The sequence below is a fragment of the Pundamilia nyererei genome, unplaced genomic scaffold (assembly GCF_000239375.1).
Source record: "Pundamilia nyererei isolate P.nyererei 1_Seehausen unplaced genomic scaffold, PunNye1.0 scaffold00045, whole genome shotgun sequence".
NCBI lineage: Eukaryota > Metazoa > Chordata > Actinopteri > Cichliformes > Cichlidae > Pundamilia > Pundamilia nyererei.
This window is the reverse complement of record NW_005187446.1, coordinates 2,615,202-2,629,009: the sequence shown is the minus strand read 5'-3', so window position 1 is coordinate 2,629,009 and position 13,808 is coordinate 2,615,202. Positions and strand designations below refer to the sequence as shown.

General features: G+C 42.2%; 2 protein-coding genes across 2 annotated transcripts in view; both read left to right on the top strand.

The window, feature by feature from the left end:
- The first annotated feature begins 3,885 nt into the window (after positions 1-3,885).
- Positions 3,886-8,038, top strand: LOC106456200 (complexin-4-like). The gene is made up of 4 exons (XM_013910581.1): positions 3,886-4,160; positions 4,407-4,778; positions 5,629-5,716; positions 6,990-8,038. Exons 2-4 carry the CDS (start codon positions 4,543-4,545, stop codon positions 7,212-7,214), a joined length of 549 nt encoding a protein of 182 aa, XP_013766035.1. The 5' UTR covers positions 3,886-4,160; positions 4,407-4,542; the 3' UTR covers positions 7,215-8,038.
- A 167-nt stretch (positions 8,039-8,205) lies between these two features.
- The window catches only part of cyp11c1 (cytochrome P450, family 11, subfamily C, polypeptide 1), an 18,400-nt gene continuing 12,797 nt past the window's right edge, over positions 8,206-13,808 (top strand). Inside the window, exons 1-6 of the mRNA XM_005732053.1 lie at positions 8,206-8,581; positions 8,671-8,826; positions 10,668-10,882; positions 12,056-12,259; positions 12,352-12,533; positions 12,638-12,804. Coding sequence (XP_005732110.1) covers positions 8,289-8,581; positions 8,671-8,826; positions 10,668-10,882; positions 12,056-12,259; positions 12,352-12,533; positions 12,638-12,804 — 1,217 coding nt within the window. The 5' untranslated portion in view covers positions 8,206-8,288. The remainder of the gene's footprint in view (positions 8,582-8,670; positions 8,827-10,667; positions 10,883-12,055; positions 12,260-12,351; positions 12,534-12,637; positions 12,805-13,808) is intronic.

The window sequence follows — 13,808 nt, the reverse complement described above, 5'->3', positions numbered from 1 at the left end:
CTAAGTGTTGCTAAGATCTGATTGTTGGGGTTTCCTCTGTATTATTGTAGGGTCTTTGGCTTACAATGTAAAATGCTTGGAGGTGATTGGAGTCGTGATTTGGCATTATATAAATAAATCTGAATTGAATAGTTACCACAGGTTGCAACAGTAATGTAAAAAAAAATCAATGCAATCACCAGGCAGCCAATATTTATTTATTTATTTTTGGTTGATTGAAGGAGGTCGCCGTTCTATTTTTCCTCCTGTGACTGAGCCATTAGCTTGCTCTGAATTAGGAATTAGGTTTTGTCAAGCTGCTTGTATCCAGTGTGGGATGGTTTGTTGTTTGAGTTAATTTAATGTAGGTTTACTCAGCTAACGTTGTCTCAGGATGGTGCTGCATGAGATTTTTTATTGTATTCCGAGAGTATTTTAATTTATTAAAATATCCAAATTCGGTGTTCCTGTATAGATACATGCAAATATCGCAGTACTACGCTTGATTTTTGTCTCAAACACTTGTTTTTCCAAACACTTCCTTGTTTCCAAAGTGGTCGCCACAGTATCCTCGGGATCAGAACTAGAAGTAAACTAGCTTGTGTCGCCTTCTGCTCTCAGGATCTTTTGCATGTTAACAACCACACGACTGAGGGTAAAAGTTAGAATCAGGGTTAAGTTGCAGTAAGGGTCAGAGGCATTCACCTGTGATGGTGAAGGTTAGGGTGACGTGCTAAGTTATAATGTCAACCACTGTTGAGCAAAAAGAGCCACTTAAGGGATTTTCAGGGAGATCAGTGTCCAACATATGACAAAACAACACACACACACACACACACACACACACACACACACACACACACACACACACACACACACACACACCTGGAGAATATGAACATGGAAATGTTCAGTAATGTTTCCCCTTTGTTCTGTTCATGAATTGTACTGGCTGACACAGGACCACCTCGAGCTATCTTCAGTAGTAAAAGGCAAAACTTTGGATTAGTAAACAGATCTCAGGTCTGCATGAGCTCTGGGGTAGGGGGCGTGGTTTCTCTCTGTGATCTTGTTAAAGTATTAAAGCTTCCTCACCTGTTAGAAATTAAAGTGTTCTGGGCACCAGAGGAGGAAGAGTAAGGGGAGAGGGGTGTGGAAATGAGTGAGGGACTTCAAACAGGTTGGTTGAAGTGTGCATATGGGCTCTCGGTGCCAAGTAGGGCATTAGAGTAGGTCAGAGAGCATAAAACTCACTGTGGAGTCGTTCCAAGACATTCAAACAAGTGTGCCAAAATAAGAAATCAGGAGAACAGCTGGGCCACATTTCTGAAAAAAAGGACACACGGAGATCTAAGTAGCCCCATTTTACATTCAACAGTAGTATATAGTTATATTTAACAAATAATGTATCGTGGTGTTGTAAGCAGATAAGTGCGTTATAATGTACTTTTAGAAACTGGAGACAATTGATAACATTTAAAGCCATGTTCAAACTCTTTTTTCCTCATTTTAGTAGTAATGATAGTTATTGGTAAAAATATTTTGCAAATTGTAGTTGGTGGAAATGAAATGAATTAAACACAGCATCAATTCAGGAAGCAGAAAAGTCAGGCCTAATTTGCTGTCTCATGGAGAGCACATCATTGGAAGAGAATTAGGCTGTTTATAAGCTCCTTCTTTTCATTCTGTGTCCTGCATAATTAATACCTGTTGCCACTGAAGGGGAGACTTGCTGCTGCTCTCTGTGTACTCATATGGAAGTGCAGGGAAGTCCCAGAGCAGCCGTACAAGACATTGAGCCAGTGACTCACCCTCAGCATCTAATTCTGGGTCAGGCTGACCTGCTATCACTTTCAGAGGTCTCTCTCTTCCTCTTTCCCTTTCTCCTTTTCTCTGTAGGGATGTGTCTGCTCGTTTTGTAGTTGTTGAAAGAGGTGTGTTGGGGTCAAAGCAGAACCTCACCAGCTGCAGCCAGTTCTTCAAATGAGACCACTACATATCCTCAGAACTGATGTTTCCACTCTGCCAGGTTGGTGTTTTTGTGACCGTGCCTCTTGTCACTTTTGCTAAATGTTTGGATAGATTCCCAGGGCCATCCTGTCTTTAGTGTTTTGCAGCCTCCTCTGCTCTGGCTTCAGTGTCTTTCTCAGCAGCCAGCTCACTAACCTCTCCCTCGCATCTTCAGGCTCTCAGCCATCAGTTCAGCCTCCACATCTGGCTTTGTTCTTGCCTGCTGGCAACCCCTGGCCCTCTGCGCTTCCATCAGAGATTTATAATAAATCAGTTTGACCCATCCCCTGCCTCATGGTCTGTGTTTTGCACATGGTTTGTAGGTCACCATAACAACACTGATAAATGCACAGACCAGTCACTTAACATGGTGTTGCAATCATTCCCCAGAGATTTTGGTTCATATTGATGTGGTAACATTGTCTGGCTGTACAATGCACATTGAGATCCAATGACTTTGGATACCATTGGAGTAAAGTGCAGCAACAGACACAAACAGAACTGCTGAAACAGCTCATTTGGAAGAACGTTAGGTCCCTGGTTCGATCTCACGTTTCAGCAGTGGAAGGATAACTTTATGCAAACGCTCCTCCTTGACTTAATAAACTGTACTGAGATGCTTTTATGTGATTGGCAATTAGATATCTACCTTAATTAGTCGTTGAATGGGGGTATTTAATAAAATATTTACTAAATATGTGATACTGTGACTAGCTAGAATTGCTGTTGTTTTTCTCTGTGTGTATTTCAGTGTTGTATCTCCCATTAAAAGACTGTGTCTACATGCCTAAATGCACTGAGGTGAGCCACGTGACTGGCTGCTTAGATATTCGTGTTAACGAGTTGTTTTTACAGGAGTGCCTATTACACCTGTGACAATCCTAATAACAAACAATCCTCTTTGTCTGTAGTGATCCTAAGTGAAACTGAACAGAGTGAAACTGAACAGAGAGGAAAGAAATGACCCGGTGAAGGTTGTCTTTTTAGGTTTTGTTTTTCACACTCATGCCCTCTGCCTCACTCAGATAATATTTCTGCTGGGAAGCTGTCTTTAAGTAATTTGATTGCATGTAAATTTTCCATGTAATTTGTTACATAAGTAGAAGGTAAAATGTTACATTTACTGGAATCTAGTTTGTTTTGGTATATCGATCACATTTCCCCTAATGGTTAATTACTACATAAATAACCCTTTGATTTTATATTATGTTGTGTTTTATTCAAGATTCTTGCTTCAATTTTTAATGAGGGTGAGAAATCCTTTTTTTGAGTGCATATATTTAAAAAAAAAGAAGAAGAAAGAAATCAGGGGTAATGTATTACACTGCAACTTTTAAACTGTGTTTGTGGATAAAAAAAGTCTATGATGCAGGAAACTATGCTCTCCCTTTAAACAAACTTCAGCACTGATTGTTTGGTGGAGAGACTGAGGGAGACCGGAGGGTGACCCCACTCTGTCCCCTCTTTTCTGACAGTTTGCACAGTTGCACAGTCCAGCTGTCAGTACGTTTCTGATCTCTCACTGACTCAAATACTTCTCTTTAAGGCCGGACTCTCTCCATCCAAGTTTCATTTCTTCTTTCCCCATCTTTAGTCATCTTTAATCCACGAATGTTTAGTGAAATAAATACCAACAGCATTCTTGTAAGAAAAAAAAAACTGTCGCTGTTGCATTTATTCTCCCATTTTCTAAACTATGAAAACAACATGGATTAAATGGAGCTACGCAGGAGGACAAATGAGTCTATAAATATATGAACTTACTGTGAATGCATGGGTGTGTCACTCAACATCACGTCTAAAGCTTCACCCCTGACACGTGACTCATCAGGTGCATTCCCTGCCACGGCTAACGAGATTCCCCTCATTAAGTCCCTTAGGTAGTAATCTGTGTGGCAGAGTTGGGGGTAGTGAAATGTGAAAACGATTCTGTAGGAGGGAAAGAGTGAAGGAGAGGCTGAAACCTCAATGGAAAACAGTGATTTTGTCCTGTGAAGGCCAGGAAGTTGCAGGCTTAATATCTCGTGGAGAGTCTACTGTTTTTTATTCTTGTTTTCCCCACTTTTTAAAAAGCTTTAGGGATTGGCTGGTGGTGGTGAAGGCCATCTGGCTGGGTGCTTTATCTGGATTTTATGGTGTGAGCCTTAGGCCAACTGTGGCCACCTGCATGGGTAAGATAACCGTGGACAGGAACAGCATGGTAAACCATGTTTGTGTGTAAATCAGTGGTAATAGACCCTGAAAATTAGCCTGTTCAGCATGTTAGTTTGGCATTTTCATGTTTTGTCATCACGTAGTTTCCGTTTTTCTGCTTTACTGCCCTCTTTAACCTGATCTAGATGATAAACTCTCCATCAGTGTGTTTAACCTTTCTGAGTGTCTGAGCCTTGTCTGACTGCCGTCCTTGTCCTTGGCAGGAGTTATTGCTGCGAGATGTCAGACTGCGTGTCCTGATTTTCTCGTGTCAGTGCAACACAACATGAGGGAAGGCGAAAGCCACCATAAATTCACCTGTCATCTGACGAGGAAATAGGGGTGTGTGTGCGGTACATCATGGAGTCTGTGGTGAGATTAAAAAATTCCCTGAGCATCCCCATCAGGAAGCTGACCAGCTGTGTGTCGGAGGTGAAGGGGAAGAAGCTGTGTGCCAAACGTAGGAACAAGAGAGGGAGAGGCAGCGGGAGTCGAAGAGGATGTGTCAAGTTGGGCAAAACGTCTCCCCCCCGAGCTGCATATCCCAAAGATCTGTCTATCATTTGCTCGTACCAGACAGAGCTGGAGAAGGAGAGGCAAGTAATGCTCTGTATGTGATGTAGAAACCGTCATGCAAGGGTGAAGGAAGTATTCACATACTTTAAGTAAAAGTAGCAACAGGTGCTTTTGTAACCATGAAGTGTTACAAGTAGCACTCTTACAGTGAAAATGTTGCTTAAAAATCACAATTCATAGTTTTGGAATCTAAATGAGAAATTGTTATCGAGAAGAAATAAAAAATGAAACACAATGAAACGATTGACAAACTGGCACAAGGAAGGAGCCCACACAAGAATTTCTCTTCAATAAAAGAGAAATTATGAAACATAAACAGACGAAGCACAAATAGCAAACAATGCTGATGCCACATTATGTGCAAGAGAGAGCGTGTGGCCCTGAGTAGTTCATCTGGGGCATGATGTGCCTCATCAGGCATCATTAGCAGTTCGACCGCCCATATCAGCCAATTTCTGTGTAGTGTCACCACAAACTGCCTCCAAGACAGTGGGAGGGGCGTCAGAAATGGAAACCACAAGTACCACAAAGCTGCACAAGCACCTGAGTAGTATCATTATTTTGTGCCATTACAAATAACAGGCAGGGTTGCTTCTTGGATGCATTATATGAACAGGCGTTTTATCATTTCCAGGTGAAAATGGAAAAAAGACTCTAAACAGACATGAAATCAAGTTTTGCCTGAGTTACATGTAATTCATCTGCAAACTGAAATCAATCCCCTCAGTTCACCCCATTTTGTCAATTCCTCACTGTGCTCTCATTGCAGGAGGCAGCTGAGATGAACGAAGGCGTTAACTGTGCAGAGAGATTTTTATTTTCTGCCTGCGATATCTGAGCTGTATTTATGTTTGTCTGCTGTGTTGACAGAAAGCTGCGGGAAGCCACGAAGGCCCAGAAGAATGCAGAGAGAGCAGCGATGAGAGCTCATTTCAGGAGAAAATATCAGCTGCCTGAGGTCTGTGTTTGGAAGAAAATAACAATATTTATCCTCTAGTTTTGTGTAAATTGGACAGTTTTCCCCTTATACACGGTACTGGTTTTTTTTTAAATTTTATTTCTTTAACAGAGTTGAATTGAAACTTTACAAAACGCTGCATTCTTCTGTTCACTACTCTCACACACCAGTTTTAATTTTCTTCAAAATATAATGTTTTTCCAACTTCACTGAATTAATTTAGATAAAATGTCAAATAACCACAAAAATGTGCTGCGTAATTCTTCTGAATTTAGGATTCAGGGTTCAGCAACCAAAAAATTCTTACCAGTTCAAAATGAAACTTGCTGTGTCAAAGAAAATGAGAAGATAGAGAGAAGATGAGAAGTAAATACTTTTTATCAAGTATTTACTTGATAAATACCCTCAGGGAAAAAAATGAAATCATGAAAGGAAAAAAGAAAAAAAGGGCAGCACGGTGGGGTGGTGGTTATCGCAGTCAGAAGGCCTTGGATTCAAATCTTGACTTTCTAGTCCAGTCTGGTCTTTCTGTGTGGAGTTTGCATGTTCTCATGTCTGTGTGGGTTCTCTCTGGGTACTTTCATTTCATCATTAAACATCATGTTAATGTCTGTAGCTCAGTAGTTATAAACCAATCTCAATGCAGTTTCTGTTTTTCCTTTTGCAAACACTTCTCCATCAACAAGATGTAGCACATCTTGATGCAATTATGGTTATACTGCATAAAAAAACCTTAAAACTCCAACTGTTATAACTTCAGATGTGTTTGCAGCCTTTGCAGAGGTACAGCCAACCCCCAACAATACAATACTGGTAGCTGGCTTATTCTTTGCAGGCATTATCCATGTGTGCCAACTTGTATGTTACTGCAACATAATAATGGATTGGATTTATATAGCGCCTTTCTATGCACCCAAAGCGCTTTACAATGCCACTATTCATTCACACACTGGTGGAGTGTGTGAATGTGCAAGCTACAGTTGTAGCCACAGCTGCCCTGAGGTAGACTGACAGAAGCGAGGCTGCCATATCGCACCATCGGCCCCTTTGGGCAACACCAGTAGGCGGTAGGGTAAAGTGTCTTGCCCAAGGACACAACGACCAGGACAGAGAGCCTGGGGATCGAGCCGGCGACCTTCCGATTACAGATGCGCTTCCCAGCCCTTGAGCCACGGTCGCCCCAAGGACATAAGAGATGTAGAGCTATTTATTCATTTTTATTTTTGCAACACGTTCAACCCTGTAACCCATTTGTTCTTCCATCATCCTTCAGAACACGAAGGACACAAACCAGCGGAGGTCAGTCGGAGGCAAAGTGTCGCTCCCCCACGAGCTATCGACAATAATTCATCCTGAAACCAAAACCAAGAACGATGGCTTCAACCTGCTGAGTGCCTTTCAAGGCCTCAGCTTCAGCACAGCGGTCCTCACAGGGAGGAAACGCAGCGGGACGCCTACTCCTGCACCAGCAAATGGGGGATCTTGTAAAATCATGTGATCAATATGTACTCACAGCAATGATTATTACACTCTATTAATGAAGAGAACAGCATATGGGAATTTATGACTGCTGCTTTTATGTAAGCTGAAGTCAGTTTTCTTCTTACATAGCTCTGATAACTTGTAACAGGTGAATAAGTCACCTGTTTTACTTAATAATAACAAATACGCCAGTGTAAAATGCTTATTTTAGGTATTGATTAGATATACTCAAACATTATTATGAGGTGTTGAATTACTGGTCAGTACATGACAATGAAAGTACAAATGGGATTTTACGCATTCCTTGAAGAATTTTCTCCTCATTGAATATGTTGATTTTATACTGTTTTAATAAGCTGTTGCATTATATTGTGATTATATAACTAAATCAATAGTTGTAGATGTTAAAACAGGGCACATCTTGTCCTGGTGATGTTTCACTCGGACACCGTGTTTAGTTTTTTTATAATAGAAGCCAAGCTAGTACGCAGAGCTGTCGGTCTAAATGATATAGATCCAACTAAGAGATCTATACACAAGTGAGGAACCTCAGGGCAACAAAACAACATGAAACTTTCTTATTTTGTGTGATTATGTTAGAATTTGTCCACTTTTCTTTATACTGAGTCCTTTCTGCATCACATCTACAGTATCGTTGATGTGTATGAGCCAAATCTGCTAGTTTCTAATAACTGCTTTGTTTGTGTTGAGCTTATTTTGGTGCATAAATTCAAGGCTTTTATACAGTATGGAGAAAAACACCACTTACGAAGGTGGACATTTAGTCTGTTTGTTTGTAGCTGATTTGCTGTGATTGAACTTGTAATAAAACACATTTCGGGAAGCTACACTGGCCCATTATCTGTTTTTTGTGCAGTCAACCTGAAATTCTGGCTCTGTTGTGTTTCTCTTGAACTCTGATGCTCAGATTTATAAATCATCAAACTCCTGTCAGCACGAAATCTCATTCAAGGGTGAATTTTAGCGTTGGAGGAGGGAAAGAATGAGCCCTGCAGAGACGACATCAAACAAGAAGTGTCACAACTCTGGATGAGACCGCCTGGCACAGCTCACTCAGACCAGAGCCAGCATGTCCACACGAGTGACTGCGGGTATCAAAGCGAAGGGCTCTTGTGGGTCCAGAAATGTGTTTTTTGGTGTCGCACCTCAAAAGGGTCTTTGTGTGACTGCAGCAGGGACTGTGATGCATGGAAAGCTAGAAGGCGGGAAAAGAGTAGTGAAAGGGATGCGGAGTTTTGAGGAGATCCCTCACACTGGGAGGAATGGATGGCTCAACCTGCTGAAATCCTGGAGAGAAAATCGCTTCCAGCAGCTTCACAAGCACATGGAGAGGACCTTCAACACGCTCGGACCCATCTACAGGTAGAGGGAAGTTTAAAGCTTAAAACGTTCTTCAGTATGTTCGTGTGCTTACCAAATATCCTTTCTGTCTCTCTGTGTGACTGCAATAGAGAAAAGCTCGGCACCCTAAGCAGCGTGAACATCATGCTCCCATCTGATGTCAGTGAGCTCTTTAAGTCAGAAGGTCTGCACCCCCGACGGATGACCCTGCAGCCCTGGGCGACACACCGGGAAATACGCAACCACAGCAAGGGCATCTTCCTCAAGTCAGTTCCACATGTGTGTTTTAAATTACTCGTGAAGTGGTGATATGCATCTGTGCAAGCAGTCACACGATGGAGACTCCTCTCCCCTCCATGGGTAAAATCCCATTATTCTACTGATTAAAATTTAAGAGTCAAAATTTGACTAAATCATTTCAATGTTCCCTCGAGGGATGGAAACAACTCCATGTGGGTGTGTGCACATGAATGTAATCACTTGTACCATCATCGTGTCTTTTGGGGGGGTGGGGGGGTAATTTAATCAGGCGTGGAAAGTTTTTGTTCATCATTTAGTTTCTTAGTTGCTTCCTGCTCATACATTTGACTGAGAGATGGTAAAACATCACTGTGAAGGTACAGCACTCTGGTGTGAAATACAGATAACAAGCAATAATTATGACTTTAAAAAGCAGACTGAGGTTGTTCATAAAACAACAACAAAATGCAGCGAAATTTCAGCCCTAAAAGAACAGCTTTTCCAATGAGATTCTAATTATAAGGAGAAAATGCAAAATTAAAGCAAAAGATGAAGTTTTCTCATTTCTTATTGGAATATTAGAACAACTAAATGGAGCGCACTGCAAAGGCTGTGGTCACCATAGAGATTATATATAATATTTAAAATTATACACAAAAAGAGGTCTCTAGACATCCTTATACTGTGTGTGTTGTTCGGTTGTTGGTTCTGACATAAAGGTCCTTTTAAAAGTTCTAATATTAGTGCATTCAGACATTTTCTAATTCAATATTTTCAATATTTTAAGCTTTTAAATCCTGAACCATGAACTCATTGCCAGAAAATTATAGTTTTGTGTTTTTTAAACTCATGCAAACGCACACAAAAACTCATGGCTGTAAAGGGTTGAGTGGTAAAGGCTGCTGGAAGTTTGTAGCCACTGATTCAGATTTAGTGTCACCCCCATAAAGCTGGAACTCTCATGCGACTTTAAAAAAAGACCAAAACTAGGCTGAGAAATCCCAGTGGACTGAAATATTTTTCATAATTCAAACAGTGAATTATTTTTTCTTATTGTTTTACATCAGAATTTTCAAAGTCATCAGTTCTCTTTTAACCGACTTTAATTTGCTTTCACTCAACCACAGAAACACGCTGTGGTTTAACTGCACATGTAAGAGCTGTGCATTTAAGAAAATGCTATACACTTTAAATGAACTGATTAATATAATTCAGCTATTTAAAGATGGCTGTTGTCACGAGTGACGAGTTGTTAGCTACGTGTTTGTACCTGTTAAACACGATAATCCCCCGCTGTCTTCAGGAAAAGGAAGTTTTCCCTGGATTCTGAGCAGTCCTGTGACAGAGTAGCTTGTAATGACCTTTAGCAGCCACAACTTCAAGTAATGACTTTTGCTTTGTGTTGGTGTTTGCATGATTGTCTCACTCTCTCACAGTGTTGTGGGGGAATTTCCCCCCTATCTTCTTTACAAAATCGATTCAGTTCAGTTGCTTGCGGGAATTTGAGAGCCTGCAAAACGAGCCCAAAGATCATGCCTCCAACACCGCGCCAGACGGCGTTTGTGCTGATCTACTAAGTTTGTTTTTTTCCAAATGTGGTGCTGTGCTTTCTGGCGAAACAGCTCTACTCTCTCCAAAAGGACATTGTTCCAGAAACCTTGTGTTGTTCAGATTTAACTTTGCAAACCGAAACTGTGCTGTCATGTTCTTTTTTAGAGAGACGAACGTAGAGACGAGATGTATCTCTTGGTTTTTTTCTGTGAACATTGCATAATCTGAACACGATGTCCTTATTTTATTTCACAGTGACTGAGCAGATATGAAATAAGCTCATTTTAATGCTTAGCGTGCACCTTTCTCTCCACAGGAATGGGGAAGAGTGGAGAGCTGACCGTCTGCAGCTGAACAAGGAGGTGATGATGAGTGCAGCAGTAAAACGCTTTCTCCCTCTCCTTGATGAGGTGGCGAAGGATTTCTGTCAAATGCTGCAGACAAGAATGGAAAAGGAGGGAAGAGGAGAGAAGGGAAAATGCGTTCTTACCATCGATCCCAGTCCTGACCTTTTTCGTTTTGCACTGGAAGGTTAGAGGTCATCAGCCCCATGATATGAGACCTTTGTGTATCTCTAAGTGTCATTTTACAGCTTGTAAAATGAGTATTCATTAATTCCTGTTTATTTACAATGAAGCCAAAAAAGTAGACTTTCTTTTTCTATGTTGGAAAAGTGTGGAGAGGTGTGAAATGATGGGTGTTTGACAGAAACATCCCATAAATGTCAAGTCTAATTTTTCATGCGGCAGTGATCGACCTTGAAGCCCCGAGGGATGGAAGGCTACGGATTCATGTCGCTTCCCCGTTTTGACAGGCTTTCATTCAGCCTAACTATCAGGTCTATGCATTGACTCACAAATGCTGATGTAAGCTGCGCCAGTTTCTGACGTCAGAGGAATTACACAATCTGCAGGAGCATCACCTCTTTAAAATCTTCAAAAAAAGAAGAAGAAGAAGAAGAAAACGCAAATAGATCAGTGCTGCTGCTCTCTCTGTCCTTTAATTCTAAAATATTCACACCTAACATGAGAACCGAACCTCATCCTATCCCCAGGCGTCTCTTAGCGTACTCTGGGTGTAGGAGGTCAAAGAGAACATGCACCTTTAAAAATAGAAATGGCAACAAAGATGATCAAAGCTCCAGCGTTATTTCAGCAGGTCTGCTCCTTTCATGTGCCTATCTGCTGTATTCCATGTTCGCAAGTGTGAAAGCCTGTATGACTCAGTGTACACTTGTTTGCATCTGTGTGTATGCGAGTGGGAAGGGGGGGAGAGCTGATGACTTTGAGTCACGCTGCTCTGCTCCTAATGGAGCCCAGCACAAGAAACCAAGTGCTAAGCCGGAGTAAGAAACTCTACTCCAGTCGCTGATGTCGTGTTAATATAACTTGAACATGTTTGATTGGGAAACATCATGCGCACTGTGGGGAGATCTATATTAAAAGGGGTCTATTTTTGTTTGTTTTTACATAAATAAGAAAAAATAAAGTGCATTTTTGAAATTGTTTAACTGTTATTTGGAAAAGATTAATAAATTGATGACACATAGAGACATTTAAGACAAAGGTCAATGTAATCCTCCATGAAGTTTAATAGTTTATTTATTTTTAAGTCCTTTGCTTGCTCATGTTTTAGGTCATCAGTCATCTATCTCATCTTAACCCGCCTATACCTCTTTCTTTTCCTCCCTTCCTCCCTCTCTAGCTAGCTGCCATGTGCTCTACGGAGAGCGTATTGGCCTCTTCTCCTCATCCCCCTCCCTGGAATCTCAGAAGTTCATCTGGGCCGTGGAGCGAATGCTAACAACCACTCCTCCTCTCCTCTACCTGCCCCCTCGCTTACTGTTGCGCATGGGTGCTCCCCTGTGGACCCAGCACGCCACTGCTTGGGACCACATCTTCAGTCATGGTAGGAAAGGGCCATAATCGCGAGAGCCTCATATCAGCATCAGCATGCTTCTTTGTCCTTTCACTTCCACAACCTGACTGTTTGTCTTCCAGCGGAGGCGAGGATCCAGAGGGGGTACCAGCGCTTGTCAACCTCCCTGGATAGAGCATCTCCGGCTGGGACTGCTGGAGGCCAGTACACTGGAGTTCTGGGGCAACTCATGGAGAAAGGGCAGCTATCTTTGGACCTCATCAAAGCCAACATCACTGAGCTGATGGCTGGAGGGGTGGATACGGTGCGTGTGTTGGTGTGTGTGTGTGCCAATATGTGTGATAGCCTGACTTAGCCTGGGTCTCTATACCTAATTCTGTGTCACGTCTCATCCTATCCTCTCTTCAGACAGCAGTACCCCTGCAGTTTGCTCTGTTTGAGCTGGGACGCAACCCTGAGGTGCAGGAGAGCGTTAGGCAGCAGGTGAGGGCGTCGTGGGCACAGGCTGGTGGGGATCCTCACAAAGCCCTGCAGGGGGCACCACTTCTTAAAGGCACAATCAAAGAGGTCCTCAGGTAAACACGTCAAGAATCTGACTGCACATGGTCTCTTATATCCATTTGTTTGCACATGGAAAATAAATGAGAACGGCACCTACACATACACATCTCTGCAGTCTGTCCTTACATCTGTCTCCAGTGCCCACACAGTGGAGGGCACCTCTAATACACGTCCTAATGCTCACATATTTTCATTCACATGTCACTCCGAAGCACTGTGGATCTGCTGACATGTGACTCCTGTATGTTTTTTCCACGAATGTTTGCCAAAAATTTCATTGCAGCATCTCAAACTCTGTAGTTTATGTTGACCCCATGTGCTGGTACCCATGGTCCTAATGAGACGATGGATGGTGTACTGGGAGATCTCCTTAATCTGGAGCAGTGCATCACTGACCCACCACCAAACCAGTCAATGCTGAACAATGTTACAGGCAGTATAATGTTTTCTATGGATTCTCAGGTTCACCCTGAGCACATTTCTGTCACATGTTTTCATGGCGAAATACACAGGGCATCAGTGATTGGCCTGTCAATTCTGGTATTCTCTGCACTCAGCACAGGCCCCACTGCAGGACATCGGACCCTCAGGCAACTCTCATGAAGTCGGTTTCTGATTGTTTAGTCAGAGACATTCACACCGGTGACCTGCTGGAAGTCATTTTGTAACTCTGGCAGTGCTCATCCTGTTCCTCCTTGCACAAACAAGCATATACAACACCTGGCAGTCTCACGTACTGATGTGGCATTCTGGAGGAGTCCAGAAACGATGTGGGCTTCATAGATAATTGGCACACCTTCTGGAGGAAACCTGGTCTTGTTAGGAGAGACGGCATCCATCCCACTTTGGATGGAGCAGCTCTCATTTCTAGAAATATGGCCAAATTTATTAAACCCCCCAAAATATGACCAGAGTTGGGACCAGGAAGCAGAGTGGCAGCAATTTTTCACACCAGCCTATTAATTAACGAAAGACCAAGACAGACTTTTAATTCATTTGAAAGCCTGATGCTTAACCT